Genomic DNA, 21930 nt, shown 5'->3' on the forward strand with positions numbered 1-21930 from the left:
CTTTTCCTAAATTAAAACCAAATGATATTTCATGCCTCCTATGGTTTTACTTTATTCCATTTCTCAAAAAGCAACACCATGTATTTACAACAAAATAATGACAAATTGATAGACATCTTTGTAAGGAAATAAATAAAAATCTAATGTAAAATTAACTTAATAAAAAATTCTTTAGGACAAAGTTAGCAAGATTCTATTATATTAAACTGTGTAAGAAGAAATATTTTACCCATTCATTTTTCAAAAGCACAGTCACTGTAATTAAAAATAGGAGTAACATCAACACATCCTTAAATACCACTACATTGTTTTCACGTTTATCAAACAAATAATATACAGTGCAACATTGCTTGTTTCTGAATGAATGGCTAAAATCATGTAACAGACATTCTCACATTAATGTGAATTTAAGTATTACATCTTTTTGGTTATCTACTGAATCTTTACCATGATCATACAATATATTTGTGGAAATAAATGTCATACAATACTGGATTTGGTCTATGCTGCCTCATTGCTTTCTGGAAGATGTATTATATCAATGTCATGGGATGTAGATTGTACCAGGTATTTCAGAGAAAAGTATAGTTTACTTCTCTTTGGGAATTATATATTGCTATTAAATTCTTTCATTTTTATGACCCAGATCGAATTTAAATGTGATGATTATACAGTATCAGAGAAAATAACATAGTATATATATATAATTTCATATAATTATCATGTTTGCAGAAAGGTTAAGTGCTAATCTCGATAAAACTAAACAAAACTTGAATATTAGAAGAAACCTTGGTAGCAGAATCAATAATAGAATTTCTCCACACATTAACGTATTCTGTCAGCACTAGATATAAACTGATCTAAGGAAATTTGAACTCTGTTAATGTAGATTTATTTGACATTTATGATCACCCAAGAATTTTATGAAAGACTGAATGATTCCCACTCAACTGTTAAGTTCAGCATCTGCAAGTGAACCTCTTTACCTTGTGGTGTTTCAGCTCACAGAGAGTGTTTTATCTCCTCATAATGATCAGAGGCATCCAAACAGAGATATAAAAGAGTAATAATTTTTTACATGTACACTAATTATGGTGGCCATAAGGAATTCAGCTCAGAAACCCAAACCTTGGCCATTATATAAGTAACGTGTATATTTATTGGTGAGCACTTAAATAAACACATGTGTCACAGTTTATAAGTGTTGACTGATAAGATTTAATTCTTCAATTTTAAAATGACTCATTTATTTTGATATGTAAGTATTATATAGGTTTGAGATGTCTAGTATGACAGTTAAGAGATTTTCAATATATTGGAAATACAAATTGTGTTAGGAGACATTAATTTTGTGGTTTGAAATAAGCACTAACATGTTCAGGCCTGCCTGTCACTCTTAGTGTAGACTAGCAGAACTAGAACCCATAGATAACCCATGTGATTCTGCCCATGAGTGCTATGTCTAAAGGTCATCACCTCTATAGATATGCATGACATCACTATTTGGACATGTAGTTCATAAGTTTTATTCATCTTTAAAATAGCAAGATATTTACTGGTATAACTGTAAACTCTAAAGGAATGTACACTATATAAAACTATATTTACCTGTACATTACATTAGGTATTTTTCTAACCATGAAATAGTGAAAGGATTAATTAGATGATTAAAGTCATTAGGTTCATAAGACAAGTCACTATTTTATCAGAGGTCTGCCTGTCCATTCACAATGAAACCCAATTGTATTAGTAGGAAGATCGTCACGTACTAGTAAGGCCTAAATGACACAATCTTATGTTTGGTAGGTAATTCCTTAACAGCAGAAATTACAAGTCATATATGAGAAAGAGGTTTTGTATCCCACTTCCCCCACTAAATGTACAGTGTTTCCACTTACTTTTATTTTTCTGACCATAGCCATCTAAAATTAAGTCTATGATTGTACTCATGTGTTGCATGTTTGACACCTCTACCATTAAAACTCAGACACAGATTTCCAGTCAGATGTGTTAAGCTTTGTTTAAAAAGCAGGTGAAATGTCAGAAGAAATAAAATAAAAATTTAACCAAACTCATGTTAAAAATTCATCCAAATTTATGTGCAAAGTCTTAAGATTCTGAGAATTAATCTTAAATGTTCATAATTTAAAAAGAAAAAATTATTTTCTGAGAAATAATTATAATCATTAATATTCATGTATATTTACTTGAATTATAAGTTTTATCACACTTGCACATTATGATGTTCTCTATAATATTGATCATAGATTTCCAGTATTATTGAGGACAATTTGATGTGCTTTTCCAAAAACAATAAATATGTAATTTCAGATATTTTTTAACAACAACAGAATTCAATATGCCTATTTCATTTATATTTCAAATGTGAAATGCTGTTATAGTCATTCTTTATCAATAGTCAACAGAATCTCATTCACAAGTTGTGTCATATTTTGTTAATAAAATTATCATAGATGTAACAACAGATTCTTGCATATTTTGAAAAGAAATACTAGTGTATTTCCCTATGATATGAAAGTTTTGGAAACTTTATTTATTTCATTAAGCATCAGGGAAATGAATAAAGATTTAAAGGCTAGAAATTTTGATTTCTATAAGGAGAAACTCATACAAAATCAAATTTTAAACTGATTAACTTTACATATTTTGTATTCATATATATGATCATCATGAGGTGCAGCAGAAATTTTCATTCACAGTATGAAAACTAAGAGGGTTTATTTATTATTTTTGTTGAGTATATATTATGAACCAATTTAATAAAGTATGTTTTAAATTGATTCTTGGAAAATAAATTACCTGAATTTTTGTTAACAGTCCATGTGGCTATAACCCTATTAGGGGCTTAAACATGCTCCTAAGCAAAACTAAAGCTTAACTTACTAAAGAAGGTTTTCTGCCTGTAAGTTAGGTAAAAAAAAAATATATTTTAAATAATATATTTTTATGTGAAGAAGATTTTTGTTTGCCCTCACTTATGTTTGTGATAATAATAATAAAGTACCTGGAATCCCTGAAGTCCAGAAGAGGAGGACATCAGGTTTCCTAGATGTAGAGTTACTGAGTGTTATGCATTTCTTGGTGGGTATATGGAATCAAATCAGTTTCTCTCAAAGAGCAGCCAGTTCTTTTAACTGCTGACTCACTCCTCTAACCCTACACAACCTATTTTTAATCCCCCCACTTTAAACATAGCATATTAGATGAAAACTGATAGCCATCAGGGAAGATTATCATAGTAAGTCACTATGGAGGTTAGTCACAAAGATATAAACATGCATATTCACCTTCAATAAAAATCATTTCAGAATGATGCTCGACTAGTTACTAGAATTTTACAATCCCTTGGGTCACCCTGTTTCTTCATCCACACTCATGGTTTCTCGGTTATATATACACTGTACAAATCTGAAATTGGTCTCATGACTTGTGTAGCATGTACATACAGAAATGGATTGGTTTGTGTATGTATTCAATCATTCGGAACCTCAAGAATTCTGAATATTTGAGTGTTGTAAGCAGTATTTTTTGTATGGAAGGAAGATAATAGCTTTGTAGTCTAGTGTAACAAATGAAAGCACACATAAACATGCTCTCTCTCTCTCTCTCTCTCTCTCTCTCTCTCTCTCTCTCTCTCTCTCACACACACACACACACACAATTTTAGCCCAATTCCATTTGACAGTCCAAGTTTGAAAAAGGCTATATTTCAAGTGTCCATGAAACTAGGAAAACCAAACATTGTGTACAAGGAAATGAGTAATTAATTTAGCCAAGACATGAAAAAGTAAAAGCCTCAACTTAAGTCTTAGAAGTATGTCCAAGGTTGGATCAATAAGGAACACATAATTATTGAACTGCCTACTAGACACTAGCTTGCGTAGCTATCAAATAACTAAATTGTAGAACTTTTAAAAATATTTTACCATAATTTGTTTTAAAATGTTTTGTGCAACTAACTTGATGTTGTTTTAGTTAAAGGCCTATATTCTAATCAGTGTAGAATATGACCACTAGTTTGTAACTGCTATGTTAAAAGGTGGAAAACCAGGAAAGAATACAATGGGATATATATTTTACAATCAATGGATAATTGCACATTTTTCATGAATGAACTTCAAAATATGTTGGCATATTTTAAGAACATGACTGAAGCATTAATTTATAATTTTAAATGGATTTTTAAATTAAATTATTCTATATATTATTATCCACATTTTAACTGACTTAATAAAAAAAACTTTTTTGTAATCCTAGGTTCTCTGGACTGTCCAGATATTTTTCCTCCCCAAAGAAGATGGTTACTTTGCTCCACACAAATCATCTTCTCTTCAATCATTGTAATTAAGGCTTTAATGGCAATAGCATTGAAAAGTAACTTAAAATAAGAAAAGATTATTTTCCAAGCATTCGTTTATTTTGTATTCCTTGATTTTAATGCTTCTAATAGTTCTTAATTATTACTTGTACTTTTTTTATACACAAGCCATTGCCCACCTCCCCATACCTCCTCCCACAGTTCTTCATCCAATTCTCCCTCCTCCTAACCCACATCTCAAAGAGGATATCAGTTTGAACTGAGTGTGTCTATTGCCTGACAGAAAAAGCTTTTCAGTTTCATGAGGTCCCATTTACCAATCCTTGATCTTAGAGACTGAGCCATTGGCATTCTGTTTAGAAAATTTTACCTCTTGCCATTGATTTAGTGGCTCTTTCACACTTTCTCTTCTATTAGATCCAGTGTTTCTGGTTTTATGTTGAAGTCCTTGAACCACTTTGACTTGAGCTTTGTGCAAGGTGACAAATATGGATTTAATTTCATTTTTCTACATAAAGATTGCCAGTTGTACCAACACTCCTTATTGCTTTCCTTTTTCCATTGTACATTTTTGGCTTCTTTGTCAAAGACCAAGTGTCCATACATGTGTCGGTTTATTTCTGGGTGTTCAATTCTATTCCATTGATCTACCTGCCTGTCTCTGTGCCAATACTATGCAGTTTTTATTATTATTGCTCTGTAGTACAATTTAAGGTCGAGATGGTGTTTCCCCAGAAGTTCTTTATAGTAAATAATTGTTTTCGCTATACTGGGTGTTGTTGTTGTTGTTGTTTTAGTTTGTTTGTTTTTCCATATGAAATTGAGACTTGCTCTTTCCATGTCTGTGAAGAATTGTTTTGGAATTTTGATGGGGAATATATTGAATCTGTAGATTGCTTTTGGTAGCATGGCCATTTTTAATATGTCAATCTAACCAGTCCATGAGCATGGAAAAATCTCTCCATTTTCTGATGTCCTTTCCAATTTCTTTCTTAAGAAACTTGAAGTTCTTTTCTATAGGTCTTTCACTTGTTTGTTTAGAGTTAGTCCAAGATATTTTATAATTTTTTGTGACATTGTGAAGGGTGTTGTTTCCTTATTTTCTTTCTGAGCCCATTTATCATTTCTATAAAGGAAGGCTACTGATTTGTTTGAGTTAATTTTATATCCAGCCACTTTGTTGAAGATATTTATCAGCTATCATATCATCATCTTTTATAAAAATTATTTTCTTTAATCTATCATGAATATTTTGTAAAATTAGTAATCAATAAAGTATGTACATCTAAACTTTTTATATTAAAATTTAAGAATGATATGAAAATAACTTCACAATACAGAATGAAAAATATGTAAAATATACATTTTTAGCTGAATTCTACTTGGAAGTTCATGTTTGAAATTAATTTCATTTAAGATATATATGCAGCCAACAAAGACAAGTAGTATATATGAATGTTTGTGTTTGATACAAATAGTGCAAGAATAAAACTATCACATTATACCTTAGGAGAACAAACAAGCTTGAGGAAATAATAAGACATTAACTAAATAAAGTTCAACAGGAAGCAGTCAAAAATTTTCTTCTAATTGTACCTTATCAAATAATATTACATAATCTAATTTTTCAAATATTTTACTTTAATTTTTTTGTCAAAAGAATTATGAAAATTAAACAATGCCCTACCAAACATATATTCCAAACTTTAAATCTATTCTCTGTGCAAATAAAGTTCTGATGTAAATTATCATTTAGTACCTTCTGGAGACATCTCAGGTACAATGGCCTCATATGGTTCATCTAGGAATCTGGGTTCATTGTCATTAATATCCAAAACTCTGATGACAAACTCGGATTCAGTTTCCACAGCCTTCCCAATAGTGGTGTCTATTACCTGGGCTCTCAGAATGTAGAGGGATTGTTCCTCTCTATCAAGCTTCTGTATGGCACATATTTCACCTGTTCTTTCATTAATGCTAAAGCTTCCAGCGCCAATCCCCAGTAGCTTGTACTGGAAAGAGTTGTTTCCATTGTCTAAGTCAGATCTTAGCTGCAAGTATAAACATAGACAGGTGAATTTCTAGTTATACGGAAAAATCAATGTAGCATACACAATTATTAAAAATAGCAATCAGTACCAAGTGAATGATCATATGTAATTTGTTTTTGATATTTTTAACTCTGGGTATTCTGGAGCTCACTGTGTAAACCAGGCTGGCCTCAAATTCAAAGATTCACCTGCCTCTGCATCCAGAGTTCTGGGATAAAAAGTGTGTACCACCTCCACCTGGTTTGTAATTCATTATATCCGCCGATGTAAAATATTAACATCAGAATTATATCCATGTCAGGCAGTAGAGATGTTCATAATTTCCAATACAATGAAATATCAAAACTTTATTATTTAAAAAATAAGTCTAATTAGAAATCTGATGGACATAAAATATTCATTGTGTTAATCATGCCAAACTCAACTAGTTGAAATATTTTTATTTTATTTTCAGTCAGTAAAAACATGATCGCACATATCTATAGTAATTTAAGACATGCAGAAATATAAGAAAGCAGCGATCTAGATTGATTATTATAATTTTAAAGGTATTTGTTGTCTTTTTGTGTATGCATGTGTGTGCAAGTGTGTGTAGGCATGTAATTTTTTTCATCATGTTTGTATGTAGACCATCAGATGACAATAGGTGGAAGTCAATTGTCTCTTAAGAACTCAGGTTGTCAGGCTTCAAGGCTTCCCCATTTACTCACTGATCAGTCTTGTCTGCTTTTAATAATTCCTTTTTATAGTGTAGTGAGTAACAAAAATAAATGAGGCTTCCTCATTGTTGCATGGATTTTGTGTATGTTTAATGCTTAGACAATTGTCTATGCAGGACTGAGGAAAATTGTATTACAGACATTTAAATCTCAAGGGGCTGAGGAGTATACTTGCCTACTATGCAAACAACCCTCAATTTACTCACCAGCACCACTTAAATGATGAACAGTGGTAGAGGCCTCAAATTATAGAAGAGTATAAACAAGAAGTTCAGAAGTTCAAGATCATTCTGTTCTACATAGCACTTAGAAGAACAGATTATATATAGACATAGTATCAAAGGGAGAAAGTTAAAAAGAAAGAAAAGGAGAGAAAGAGACAGAAAGCTCAAGACAGAGAGACAGAGACACAGAGACAAAGACAGGAAAGTTAAAACTTTAAAATTAAATTCAGTTAAGAAATACAAACTCACTGCACCTCATTCTAATTTTTCATATGTATATTTTTTCTTATATTTATACTGTAATTCTGTTCAAACAACTTTGTTATCATCTATACTGTTAATGAATAATTTTGAATTTAAAATTGTATGTAAAAACAAATGTCCTTTTGATACAACAAAATGGCTTGCATGATATCTCATATGTAAATTATTTTACACTACGATCTCTCTATGTTATAACTCAATTATGTTAGTATTACAAAGCATATATCTGTCCCTAGATCACCATTTATGAATATGCTCTTCTTTGAATAAGACTTTCATGGAAAGGCATTCATCCATGACGCATAATTTATAGTGATTCCAATTGTAAGAGTTGTAAGCTATTGTTCTGGGCTAATCACTTGTTCTATATGATCCTGGAGATAATCAGAGTATAGCTTAAACTATCAATTTATTGGATTTTTGTTTGTTTGGTTGTTTGGTTTGGGTTTTTTTGTTTTGTTTTTGTTTTTGTTTTTTTCGAGACAGGGTTTCTCTGTATAGCCCTGGCTGTCCTGGGGTCCTCAATACATATACTGCAGAGGACTATAAGATCTGGGTTCAGTCAGAGAAGATGCACCTAACTATCAAGAGACTGGAGGCCTCAGTAACTGTGGAGGTTTGGTGGGGTGGGGACATTGGAGATGGAGGTGAGGAGGAGGTATGGTATGTCAACCAGAGGGCAGACCAGGAGGGGGATAAAATATGGAGTGTTGAAAAACAAAAGATTAAATAAAATTAAAAAAAAAAGAAGCAAAGGAAGTAAAATCTGAGAGCTTCCAGTTAAACTTTACCGCCAGTTAATTAGCAGTTAATGTATTTCACTACATCTATCCAGAGGGAGAAAAAAAGGTTATAAAGTAACATGTTACTTTAATTAACTGTGTTTAAATAAAGCAAATAATAATACAAACATCTAATGTACTAATTGGAGAGGTACTCATAAGAAAGTATTCCTTAAGTATAGTTCTCTGATACAATTAAAATAATAATTCTTTATACTTCACTAATGAAATGATGTATTTAGGCTCTTGAAATTGCTTAGCCATTAAAATGGATTGGATTAATATGCTTCATTCAACATTAATGAGAGCATGTCGATAGCTATTTAGCATAGCATAATATGATGCTAAGTATTGTTGATAAATATTATTCGACTCTGTGACTGCTTTGGTCCGTTGTAACAAATAACATCATTTTACTTATAGATGTTGATAAATGGAGACAGTATATGCATGACAGAAAGAGAAATTGAAAAACTAGACTTCCCTCTTTAATATCTGAATAAGTGTTTGCAAATTCAAGTTTATTATGCTTTTGCTTTGTTCTTTCTAATGGATCCTTTAAATATGTGGAAATCATCAGACTTTCCAAATCAACTCACTTCACATCTTTACAAAGTCATCTATTGTAACTCTTTCAGAAAATAAGTACCTGTCCAATACATTGTATAGCATCCATTTCCTCTAGTACAACAAATGGTCTCCACACCCAGGCACGCTTAGCTCTCCAAGTAGAAGGTACTGCTCTCTGAGCCTTCTCAGCTTTCAAGGTCTCTGAAACTTTAAGGCAAGGCCATAGAAGAGGAGTCATCAATATCCAGTGTTTCAAGAAGCAATAATTCATTCTGGTGTGTATTTGGATTCCAGCTCTTATTCTAGAAATGAATAGGACTGATCCAAACCAAATGTGTTTGTTTCTCAATACTCCTGTATAATTTTAAGTATCCTGTATGTTCCTAAAATGTGGGAAATAGAAAAAAATATTACATTTAAAGAACAACATTTTTCTCACATAACTACTAAAGACAGGTTACAACATTTGCAGCTGGAAATAAGGGAATAAAACAGACATTGAATTTCTCTACCAATTAAGCTAGTTAATTGTATTTTGTATCTAAGCAATGATTTGATTGTAATGCTATAAATTTCAGCTCAAGCACCATTTGTTTTAAACTGCACTCATGAATCTCCCTGAAGGTTGCAGTAATCCTTTAACAATCTCCTTGATTGACAGCTGACATTGAAATAGAGCCAAATTATATTATCATATAACTGGCTTACTTTCTCATATATTTCTAGTTCAGAAAAGTCTGACTAATGAATTAATGCAAGAGTCAAGCAAGGAGGGAAAATAATTCTTTCCTTTGACTTTCATAAGATTTATCTTACAATTCCTAAAGTTATATTATACTAAATAAATTAAATATAAAATAATGTTTTCACTGAAAAACTTTATTTAGTAATTTATTAATTATTTAATAATAGTGAATTTAATGTGAAAATTAGAATGAATTTCACCATTATATCAAGGTTTTTCTTTTAAAAAATGTGTTGTAACTCCTTCCATGGGTGATTGTTCCCAATTCTTTATATGCCTCAGTACAGGGGAACGCCAGGGCCAAAAAGTGGGAAAGGGTGGGTAGGGGAGTGGGGGGGAGGGTATGGGGGACTTTTGGGATAGCATTGGAAATGTAATTGAGGAAAATACGTAATAAAAATATTTTTAAAAAGTGTTGTAATGTAATGAAACATGAGGAAAAAATAACAATTGAAAGGAGAAATTAATTGCATGTTTTCCAGAAAAATATACAATTAATCCCAGAAATTTTTATATGTTAGGAATTAATAAAACATAATAAAACCAATAATAAGCACATTGGGGATGTGTTACTCACCAGCATGATTGCATTGTGAAAACAGTCAGGAAATGCTGAGAGGAATGACCTATAAACTAATACAAAGTAATGACTGAGAGAGACATAATAAGGGTTGGATTAAATGAAACAGTGTTTTCTTCATAAGAATTTTGGATCAGTTTGTTGTTTGCAACAAAATTATTGTTTTAGTATATATAGCAAATGAAAAACTATGATTCATAGAAATTCGGACATAAATGTAGAGTCTTTGCCTGTCAAATTTTTCTATTGCAGATCAAGGACCATAAGAACAATTCAAGCAGAGTATCATGGCTAAGAATAAACAAATTACTGGTTCAGCCAAACAACAATGCAAAGAAGGCTCCAGCCAAATATGTAGCAGAAGATGGACTTATCTGGCATCAATGAGGCCCTTGGTCCTGTGAAGGCTCAATGTCCCAGTGTAGAGGAATGACAGGACAGGGAGGCAGGAGTGGTTGGGTGGGTGGGTGAGCATCCTAATAGAGGCAGGGGTGGGAGTATGTGATAGAAGGTTTCCAGAGAGGAAAGGGGGATAACATTTGAAATGTAAATAAATAAAATATCCAAAAAAAAGAAAAGCCTACATTAAACATTAAAAATAATTGAAAATATATTAAGTAAATTTATATTGAGTTAAGCTTTGTCTAAATCAGAGAAGAGGATATACTACTATTAGTAACGGCAGCTATGAACATATCTGACGTTACTCATAGAACAACATGGCTTCAGAGTTTATCCAGAATGAATTTAACCTGGAGTTTTCTGCAAGTCCATAACCTCTTGTGTTGTAGTAGTAAAGAAAGCATCACCTTCTCTGTATATAAGTAGAAAAAGAAACAAACAAACAAAAAAAAAAAACAGGACCTTAGAAGATTATTGCAGAGTAGCAGAGTGGTAGGAACTGTCAGATCCTGAATCCTGTCTACTCTTTTCCTAGACATCATTGTCTCCACTGGTAAAAGTGGAAACAAATGTGTGTGCATCCTGTTGTGTAAGTTAGCTTACAATTTAATTTGTTTTGACCATAGCCAAGTGTGACCTCAATGTTCTTTAAAAGCATTTATTTGGACATATATAAAATAAAACAACAACCTATGTTTGTCAACCATTGAGCTGTTTGGGTTCTGCCTGGTGGCTTAAGGATATTTTGGGGTTACTTATAATGGCTTAGCAAATTAAATGTATTGTTACATAGTGAACAATACTCACAATGTAAGTACTGTAAATACTGTAGTATTTTTCACTATGTTTTGTGACATAGTGAAAAGTACTCACTGATGCATTTAAATTGAATAAAGAATATTATTTTATAGAATTTTGCAAAAGAATCACACAGTATATGATTTGCCACATTTGTAGGTCAGAATTTCAACATGGAATTCACTGAATTAAAAAAAGAGAGAGAAAGAGTAGGACTACACCAATACCATGGATCTCTAATGGAAGCTTTTCCTTTAATCTTCCAGTTCCCAAACTATTTTCAGTTGATTGTTTTCTTTGCCTTGAAAGTGTCTTTGAGGGGCTGGTGAGATGGCTCAGTGGGTAAGAGCACCCGACTGCTCTTCCGAAGGTCCGGAGTTCAAATCCCAGCAACCACATGGTGGCTCACAACCATCTGTAACAAGATCTGACTCCCTCTTCTGGTGTGTCTGAAGACAGCTACAGTGAACTTACGTATAATCAATTATTTAGTTAATAATTTCGCTACATAGTATATTTTTAAACTTCTTTATATAAAGTACAGACATATTTTAAGTTTTTCATAAGAATCTGAAACTAGCCCACTAATCATCAAGTATAAAGTGCATGAACTGTATAACATATAAAAGGACAAATTCAAAGGTAAAAGACAGTACACTGTGGTTTTCTTGATGTGAGACATTCAGTATAATAACCGCTAGAGGAGAAGAAAATTGACCCACACAATTTAAGAGTAAATGGTGACAAGAAAGGAGCATTGCTGTAAAGAGAGGTGTTTAAAATAACTGTCTCTTTCTTTTTCTAACACAATCTAACATAAATATGGCTAGCCTTGGTGATTCATGCCTGTAATCCTAGAGCTACTGAAGCAGAAGAAAGAGGTTCAGGAGCTTTATGGCAGCTTGAGCCACACAATAAAACCTCACCAATTAATCAATCAATCATTTGTTAACCCAGGAGGAGAGTTCAGTGATCTTGTATTTGCTCCCAAGTCTGAACACCTGACTTCTATCTCAGAAATCACAGAGTACAAAGAAACAAGCACCTCTCCTAAGCTATCTTCTCCATTCCACTTGTGTACTGTTACATCGTGTACAAGTGTTTGCACACACACACACACACACACACACACACACACACACACACACAGATCTGAATGTGGAACAATTTTTGAAAACAAAGATAAATAAGTAACAGGTCAATAACCCAAAATATGAGTGATTTCTTATTTCATTATATACTATCAGATATTTCCAATTATATAATGTCACATAGTTAAAAAATTACTTTGGAATTCCAAATATAGCAAAACATACCTGAATAACTTCTAATTTATGATTCGTGTGTGTGTGTGTGTGTGTGTGTTTGTGTCTCTCTAAGTGTATGTGTGAATATAATTGAATATAATGATAGCAATAGTTGTATCTGGATCATAAAATGTATTGTTGCTTCAACTCTGCTATATTTAAAGTTTTCTACAGTTCCCATGTATTTCAGGAGAATGGTATAAACTTTAAAAATAATGGTCTACTTGTGATTGATGATGATAGCATCTGTCACCAGTACTGGATTCAGAAGCACCCTGGGTAGAATGCAGGGGAAGAGAGATAGAGAAAGATGAGAGAGAGAGAGAGAGAGAGAGAGAGAGAGAGAGAGAGAGAGAGAGAGAGAGAGAGAGAGAGAGAGAGAGACAGAGAGAGAGACAGAGAGACAGAGAGACACAGAGAGACACAGAGAGAGACACAGAGAGAGAGAGAGACACAGAGAGAGAGAGACAGAGAGACAGAGAGACAGAGAGAGACAGAGAGACAGAGAGACAGAGAGACAGAGACAGATAGAGACAGACAGAGACAGACAGACAGAGAGAGACAGACAGAGACAGACAGAGAGAAAGAGAAAGAGAGAGAGAGAGAGAGAGAGAAGAAGAAGAAGAAGAAGAAGAAGAAGAAGAAGAAGAAGAAGAAGAAGAAGAAGAAGAAGAAGAAGAAGAAGAAGAAAAGAGAACTGATCATGATTACGTACGTCAGTAATGCCCCAGGTAAGAACAACGCCTCTGCTCAGCATTTGCAATTCTGCTTATACTTTCCAATCAGGTGAATATATTATAATAAAATCTTAGATATTTTTGTATGGCCTAACATGCAAATATGTTATTTGAAGGCGATTGAATTTATTTTCGTATGTGTATATATAGGTATATTAGTATGTATTAATTAAGTTCCAGAGTATAATATATACTTCATAATATGTGTGCTGAACATGGCATTGAACTTATATGAAATTATAAAAAGCCAAAATTCCAATAATATTATAACAACACTTACAAGCATCATTAACACATATTGAAATCCATATCTTATCTATTATTATACGACACAGAAAGAAGCTATGTTCACAAATTTTGAATATGTGATCGCCTATTAAGCATTTATAATCACATGATGGCTAAAACCTATGTTTTATTGGATAGAAAAGAAAAAGGACAGTATTTAATAATGTAAAACTTGCTGCTGATGTTTTATGTTGTTTACAACATAAAGTTCTATAAGTTTTTTGTTTTGTTTTGTTTTGTTTTGTTTTGTTTTTATTTCTAGACTATTCTAAAAAGAGACATGGTAAAATGTTTTCTATCTTTTTAGGATACCTTTCTCATACAGGGAATAAAGTCTTCAGGAAGGAAAGGAGTCAGAATGATGGATTTGGTGGCAATTTGAGAAAGATAAAAGCAGAGTCCGGTGGAAGTTGATGGACTAAGCATAGAAACTCAATTCTATTTGTGATCTCTCTAAAAATCAAGGGAATTGTGGCAGTCTCACAGAATAATACTGCACACACAAACTTTAAAGTGGAATTCTTAGGACCATGGATAATGGAAAAAGGAATGTGTCAGAGAGAGTTCTTATGCATAAGAGAGAAAATCAGTCTCTCAAAATCCTGGAATGCAGTTGAGCACAAGTGAAATCTAGCTCCAAGCTGCATTCAACAGCATCAATGAACAATCTAGGCCCTATTTTTTAAATTCTAGTCAAGTATATAGCAAGACATGCATCCATAATAGCTTCATTGGGGTTATGATGCCCCTTTTGATACTGTAGCCCATCCATTCATTGTTTGTATAATGTCATAGGGCATACAGGAGTTGGTAGTGTCATGTCTTTGTTAGTTTGGAGATCACAATACAGACTCTTAATCAACAAGGAAAGATTATATGTAAATGAGTACTGCATTTGTTTCACTATACATGCTCAATATTGATGGTGAAAAAATCCAGTGGATATAACATAAAATGAAGACTAATTTTCTTAAATTAATCTCCCATTTCTTACTCGCTTATACAAACTATTGAAAAATACTTTTTCCCAGATTATTTTATATTTACCCCTTTGTAATTATAAATAAAACTGGTGTCACAACTGAGCAGAAAACAAGTGAACTTTTAAATGTAAAATTAATATTATTTATCCATTAAATCTGCATATATACTTTGTAAGATGACAGAATAAAAATTTAAGAAATAAAAAGATTTCTGTATTTTGATAGGAACATTTTATGTGATTTCAGAAAAGAATCGATGAAAAACTGTGTCATATTAATGCTGTAGGAAATCACATATGAATTATGGAAAAGTTGTCTTAATCAGGAACACATTGCATCTGTGCCACCATATATGATATATGAACACAACACATACAAACATACACACACACACACACTCACATACATGGACATAGACACAGAGAGAAAGGGGCGGGAGATGGGCTAGTTGGAAAGACAAGGTAATTGGGTCAATATAATCAGAATACATTATATACATGCATGAAATCATCAGAAACTTTAGAAGCAAAGAATGTTTTCACATGATTATTTGAATATTTTAATATCTACTTCACTATATATATATATATATATATATATATATATATATATTCACACTTTTACTGACGCTTGGATTACCTCAGTTCTGGTCAGGTGAAAATGTTCTAGGATACACAACACTGGAAAGGTTCACGTGTCAAACAGATGATCTTATGGAGAGAGAACATAGAAAATTTGTTCATGGGATCAGCTATCACATTCAGAATTTTGTCTGACACATTTTACAAAAGTGAGTAGGTATGAATTTGTATATTGATGCATTTAACCAGCTACCTAAACACAGCTACTGACAGTTAAATAGTTAAGATCTAGTGATTCTTGTTTTCTGAATTTTGAATTTTCAGTCATTATTTTCTGCAGCACACACACACACACACACACACACACACACAGATGACCTTCATAAATGCCTGTTCCAAATATAGTTTAAGTTAGCTGAATGTCATTACTTTATGCTAAGCATGGTTAAATAGAATGACAAATAAACATGATCACGCTTGAAGCAATGCATGCTATTGCACAAACACATATAAACTGACAATGATCCCAGGGTGACTCAGAACAATTATGTTTACAAAGAAAGACTAATTATGACTTTAGGGATGAAAAATATCATGTATGTACTTATAGAACTTCAAACTGAGTCTAATTAGGAATTTTAATTTCTATGACCTCCTTTTCATTGCATAAAGATAATTATTCCATCTGTGAAAACTTATAAAAATATAACATATTCTGAAATGCTTGTGGATCATGAAATTTTGAGTTCACTGAGCTCAACTTCTCATGGAGAAAAACAGATGGCAATTAATACAATGGCTCCATTCCAGTGACACTATTGAGAAAGTTTGGCCAATAAGACCTATGTATGATAGGACTTATAATTTGTGATGATCAGAAATTTCTAAAGCTATTAAATATCAAGAATACTTTTAAACATATAAATAGCTAAAATAGGATGAAAAATTCATCCATAGTTTAAAGACTGTTTTTATTATTTTATTTATTTACATTCCAAAAGTTGCCCCAGTTCCTGGCCACCCTTTCTGAGTTCTTCACATCATCCCCACCTCCTGCCTCTGAGAGGGTGACCCCCCACCTGCTGAGTTTATTGAAATCTAAGTATGTCAAATAAATAAAAACTATAAGGCTTTGGGTGAAAAAAAGTGGAAGGGCCTCTTGGGCCCACAAGTTGTATGACTGTAGGGCAGTAGTTACAGATATTTTAACTTTTTATAGGTCAAAATTGCTCTCTATATTTTTTTCTTCTTTTTCTTAGTTAAAGGTCAAAGGTTTCGGAGGGAGTTCTGTGAGTAAGAGTTCTTCTTAGAAGGGGAAACAAAATAAACAGAGATAAAGTGTGGAGCAGAAACTGAAGGAAAGACCTTCCAGGGACTGCCCCACCTGGGGATCTATCCCATATACAGTCACCAAACCCAGACACTTTTATGAATGCCAAGAAGTAGATGCTGGTAAGAGCCTGATATAGCTGTCTCCTGAGAGGCTCTGCCAAAGTCTGACAAATACAGAGGCAGATGCTCGTAGACAATCATTGTATTGAGCACAGGGTCTTCAATGGAGGAGTTAGAAGAAGGAATGAAGGAGTTGAAGGAATTTAAGACCCCATATAAAGAATAACAGTATCAACCAACCAAACCCCTCAGAGCTCCCAGGGACTAAACCTCCAACCATAGAGTACAAATGGAGGGACTCTTGGCTCCAGCCACATATGTAACAGAGGATGGCCTTGTTGGGCATCAGTGGGAGGAGAGGCCCTTGGTCCTGTGAAGGCTTAATGCACCAGTATGAAAGAATGCCAGGTGTGGTTACGTGGGAGAACACCCTCATAGAAGCAGGGGAATGGAGGATGGGATGGGGGTGTCAGGGGTAGGAAAGGGAAATGGGATAACATTTGAAACGTAAATAAAGAAAATGTCTTATTAAAAAAACAAAAACAGATTTAACTGAAAAAAAAAAGCCATGAGGATATAAGCTCAAATTTTAAGAAACCACGCAAATATTCCACATGAATAAAGCACACCTTTGACTTCATCAAAGTGTGTCTGAATACAGGAGCACCACCAGAGGTTTGTAGATGCCAGAATAGCTCTAAGTAATTTGAAGGATCTAATCTCAGAGGAAAGACGACAGAGAGCTTTGGAACTAGACACCCAGCATTCTACTGTGGATTCTTCATGTTCATTTGCACATAACTGTGTGCACCCAATGCACACAGACATGCATATGTGCATATACACACAAATAAAAACATAAAATGTTGTAAAATAAAATCTATGTTGGACACCATTATTTGGGTGAATAGATATGTTATGGTCCCTAGAGGAAAACCTATGACTACTGCTACTACTACTACTGCTACTACCAGTACTACTACTACTATGTTGCATGTAATATTAAAATCATTATTAATGGCTCAATGCTATACCTATAGATTTGTGAATCTCTTAGCAATCATCAGCGAAGCAATATTTTTTGGTTTATAAGTTTATTTTCACTTTTATTTTGTAGTGATATTAATTAACACAGACTTACAAGTGGTCAATATGTAGATGAAAAAAGAGACCTTGGGGTGCTCAGCCCTAACTATAATGTCTATATCACAGTTTTCCCTTCAAAGCTTAGGAGTCACTGAGGAAGAAGCTAGGGTCAGGTGGATAAAGTATACTACAAGATACAATGGATGGCTCTAAGGAAACTTTTTAAGACATAATAGGGCAGTTGCACATATGAACTCACAAAGTCTGTTATAGCATGCAAAAGGCATTACATGCTTAAGCCAAACAAAATCCAAACATTGAGAGGAGCGGTGGTGAAAGCATGAAGGTACATTTGCAGGTTTGGAGGTACTGGAATTTGATAGCAGCTCTGGGAGGAAGAAACAGTTTTCTTTAAGGAATGATTCCTAATAGGTCTCCAACTCCAGCACACAACCCATACTGAAGATTCCATGAACAAATTGGATTTGATGAGTCTATAAGAGAAATCACAGAATTTTGTGGATATAAAGCTGTGATCTGAAAGGAGTTGTGGATATGGGGGCAAACATGCTCAAATTAAAGCATATGAAATTATCAAAAGCTAAAAACAAATTGGAATATAAGTATGTATTTATATACCCCTCCCATTCCACTGTCCTTCAGAATCTCCAACAAAAATGTTACATGGGTGGACATGCGTGCAGAGGGATTTCCTGCACATGGAACAAGGGCCCAGTGTGAGCCTCCAGGAGTGTTGATGACTGCTGTGGGCATAAGGCTTGTTTGTGTAATAATGTACATATTTTCACAATCCTTCTAGGATTGTCCTCTGTTAATGTTAATGACTCCATGAGAATTATAAATAGCAGGAGTCCAGAAGGCAAAGGTTTGCTAATGTCTCATCAAAATGGTAAGCACTGGGACCTTTAGCACAACCCTTAAGGCCATCGGAAAGAACTCTAAATACATGAATTCAAAACATATATAATTTCTCAACTATTCAAAAATATAATGATTCAATATGAATTATATGAGGGGCTTCATGAATCTGAAGGAGCAGAGGTGGCTACACTATGAGCCAGCTTGTCAGAAGGATAGAGATTCCTGAATACATGCAGGAATACAAAAGATACAAATGCAGGCAGATTCCTGAATTCAAGGTCTGCCTGGGACAAAGCAAGTCTAGGCCCAGGTGTGGTGGAAATGGTAATTTCAGGGCATGGTCCTACCCAAGGAGTTCTCCAGCTGTGCTTAACAAAGGCAGACATATCTCTGAATTCCTTTTTCGAAGTTAATAAATTATATATATGTGTGTGTGTGTGTATGTATATATATATATGCTTGCTGTCTTGGAACAATCAAGGGACCCTAATAATGGAATGCTGATTTTTAAGATAAGTAAAAGGAAAACCTGGAGTAAAAGGCAGGACTGATAATGTAAAATAAAAGACTGTACCTGTGTTCTGCCTGGAGATGACCAATCCAGAGGATAAAATTCAAGAACTGATTAGATTAGAGAACTCACACACACATACACACACACACACACACACACACACACACACACAAAGACACAAAGACACAAGCAAGCAGGACATGGGCAGACTTACAATAGCAAACAGGTAGACTATAGACAGAGAAATCTCAGTAGGAAAAGCAGAACATAGAGAGGAGCAGACTGGAAAAGCTGCATCAAGCAGAACATAGGTTGCCAGTTTGGACCCACGGTTTGACTTTGAGTCACTCCTTTTCTCTTCTCCCAGATACCCCTTTTCTCAGAACCCCGTTCCAAGCCCAGGCCAGTCCTTGGCAGTTACCTGATAACAACATGGATGGCAGATGAGAAGTGTCAGACTAGAACTGTTACTTTGTTCTTTGGTGAATATGTTTTAAACATAATAGGTGATTTTAAACATAGAAACTGCAGTATATTTTTTTTTCATTTTATTGAAAATAGGTAGTTTTAGAAAAATTTAACCTGATTATGCTTTGTTTTTCTCTACAATTCCCAACTCTTCCCTACCTCCCTTCCCATCTGGATCCACACCCTTTCAATCTGTCTTAGAAAAATAGAAGAAAAGAAACAGGCCTATAAGAGATTAATGATATTATATAATATATGATATAATGTAAATATAATATAATTAACATCATATGATAAGACAAAACCCAGGACATTGGAGTTGGACAAGACAACAAACAAGCAAAAGGAAAAGAGCACAAGTAAAGGCACAAGAATCAGAGACTAGCTCACTCACACACTTAGGAATTTTGTAAATTATTAAACTGGAAGCCATAATATATACACAGAGGACCTACTGCAGACCCAAGGATATTAATAGTAAAGAGATTAGATAAATGAAAATGTAAGCCAGCTCTGAACTGTCCTTTCTGAAATGTCTTTGAATTCCTAATCTAATTTTCTCATTTAATTTTCTATGTTTATGATAGTTTTAGTATGCATCTAGCATGTGTTATTAGTTGTGCTACAGTTTTCATTTTCAAAGAGAATACTTGCATTCTTTGAAAAGCTTTATTTGGAGGACATGAAAAGACTTTTCCTGTGTCACAGTGAATTCAAGACTTCATCTTCACCACTTGAAAAAAGGGGAAATAAAATTGTCTTAGAAGGCAGAGAGAGGGAACTGGGGAGGAAAAGGGAGGAGGAGAGGAATGAGGGAGCAGGATCAGGTGTGGGGCTTGACCTAAGAGAGTCCCAGTGGTCCAGGAGAATGAACAGCTGCTGGGATGACAGGGAGGGGAGAATCTCTGGGGATCCAAGAGATCTAGGATAGGGAAGGCTCCCAGGAGTAAATAGTAGGGGTGACCTTAGCTGAGAGTCCTAACACTAGGGACATGGACAGGGCCTATACAGGCCACTTCCTGTAGCTAGGCAGGACCCTCAGTGGGAAGATAGGGATACCAACCCACCCAGGGACTGGCCACTGGCAACTTTATTTCCCAATCAGAGCCCAGTGGGACAGGCTTCCTTTAGTCTATGTGCAAGACATTGCAATCACAACTTAGGGGAAAGGGGTTTATTTTAGCTTACAACCTCCAGGGTAACAATAGCTCCCTGAGGATAGTCAGGACAGGAGCTCAAGGTTGAAACCTGGAGGCAGGAATTGAAGCAGAGAACTTGGAGTCATGTGCTTAATCCTTGCTCTGTATGCTCTGTTCAACATGCCTTTTTATATAACACAGAACCGGGTGTCTATGTATGGGACTATGATAGAAGCACTCTTTCAATTCAGTAGATTAGTTTTTATCAAGTGGACAAAAAATTGAACTAGTACAACATCCCTAAATAAATTATTTTCATCATTCCTGGGCTGCTTGTAATTCTAAAGGATAGTTATAAAAGAAAATGAAATATAGTGTAAGACAGAACCAAACTTACACATTGGAGGTGGACAAGACAAACCAACAGAAGAAAAAAAGCTCTCAACACAAGATACAGAAATTAAAGACCATCTTGTTTACTCAAGAATCCCATAAACACACTTAACTGAAAGTCATTATATATACCTGTTGCAGACCCACTCAGGCCTGTGCATGCTGCTTCAGTCTTTATGAGTTCACATGAACTTAGATTACGTTGATTACTTTTCTTGCTGTTATCCATGCTCATCTGGCTCCTACTCTGTTTCTGCCTCTTATCTCGAATTCACTGAGCCCAGAAGGGAGGGATTTACCAGAAACATCTCATTTAGTGCTGTGTGTTCCAAGGCTTGTCATTCTCTGTATATCTAGCTGTGGGTCTCTACTTTTTTCCATATGCTGTAGGAGGAAGCATTTCTTATGATGGCTGGACAAGGCACTGATCTATCATTATAGCAGAATGTCATTCAGAGTCATTAACTCACTATGTGTTTTGTTTGTTTGTTTGCTTTCATTTCGTGTGTGTTTGTTTGTTTTACTAATATTATTTTCTCTTACCCTGCATCCCTGGACTGTCTAATATCTCAGTCTCGGTCACTGAAGCAGTATCATATGAGTTCCATCTTGTGGCGTGGCCCTTAAGCCCAATCAGATTTTTTTTAGTTATTTCCACCTGTTCAGTATCTATAATGCTATTATAT

The 21930-nt window shown here is 34.2% G+C and overlaps 1 protein-coding gene across 8 annotated transcripts in view; it reads right to left on the reverse strand.

The window, feature by feature from the left end:
- Window positions 1-21930, reverse strand: part of Cdh19 (cadherin 19) — a 79670-nt gene that overhangs the window by 53422 nt on the left and 4318 nt on the right. The window contains exons 2-6 of one of the 8 annotated variants that reach the window (XM_085840190.1): window positions 18108-18342; window positions 15429-15499; window positions 10272-10320; window positions 9029-9332; window positions 6099-6390 (exon numbers count right to left, since the gene is read on the reverse strand). In XM_085840190.1, coding sequence (XP_085696316.1) covers window positions 6099-6390; window positions 9029-9220 — 484 coding nt within the window. In that variant the 5' untranslated portion in view covers window positions 9221-9332; window positions 10272-10320; window positions 15429-15499; window positions 18108-18342. Of the gene's footprint in view, window positions 1-6098; window positions 6391-9028; window positions 9333-10271; window positions 10328-15428; window positions 15500-18107; window positions 18343-21930 lie in introns of all 8 variants that reach the window. The other 7 variants (XM_029477950.2, XM_029477979.2, XM_029477918.2 and 4 more) reach the window with 7 other exon arrangements.

The sequence above is a fragment of the Mus caroli genome, unplaced genomic scaffold (assembly GCF_978045245.1).
Source record: "Mus caroli unplaced genomic scaffold, Mus_caroli_1 scaffold_1, whole genome shotgun sequence".
NCBI lineage: Eukaryota > Metazoa > Chordata > Mammalia > Rodentia > Muridae > Mus > Mus caroli.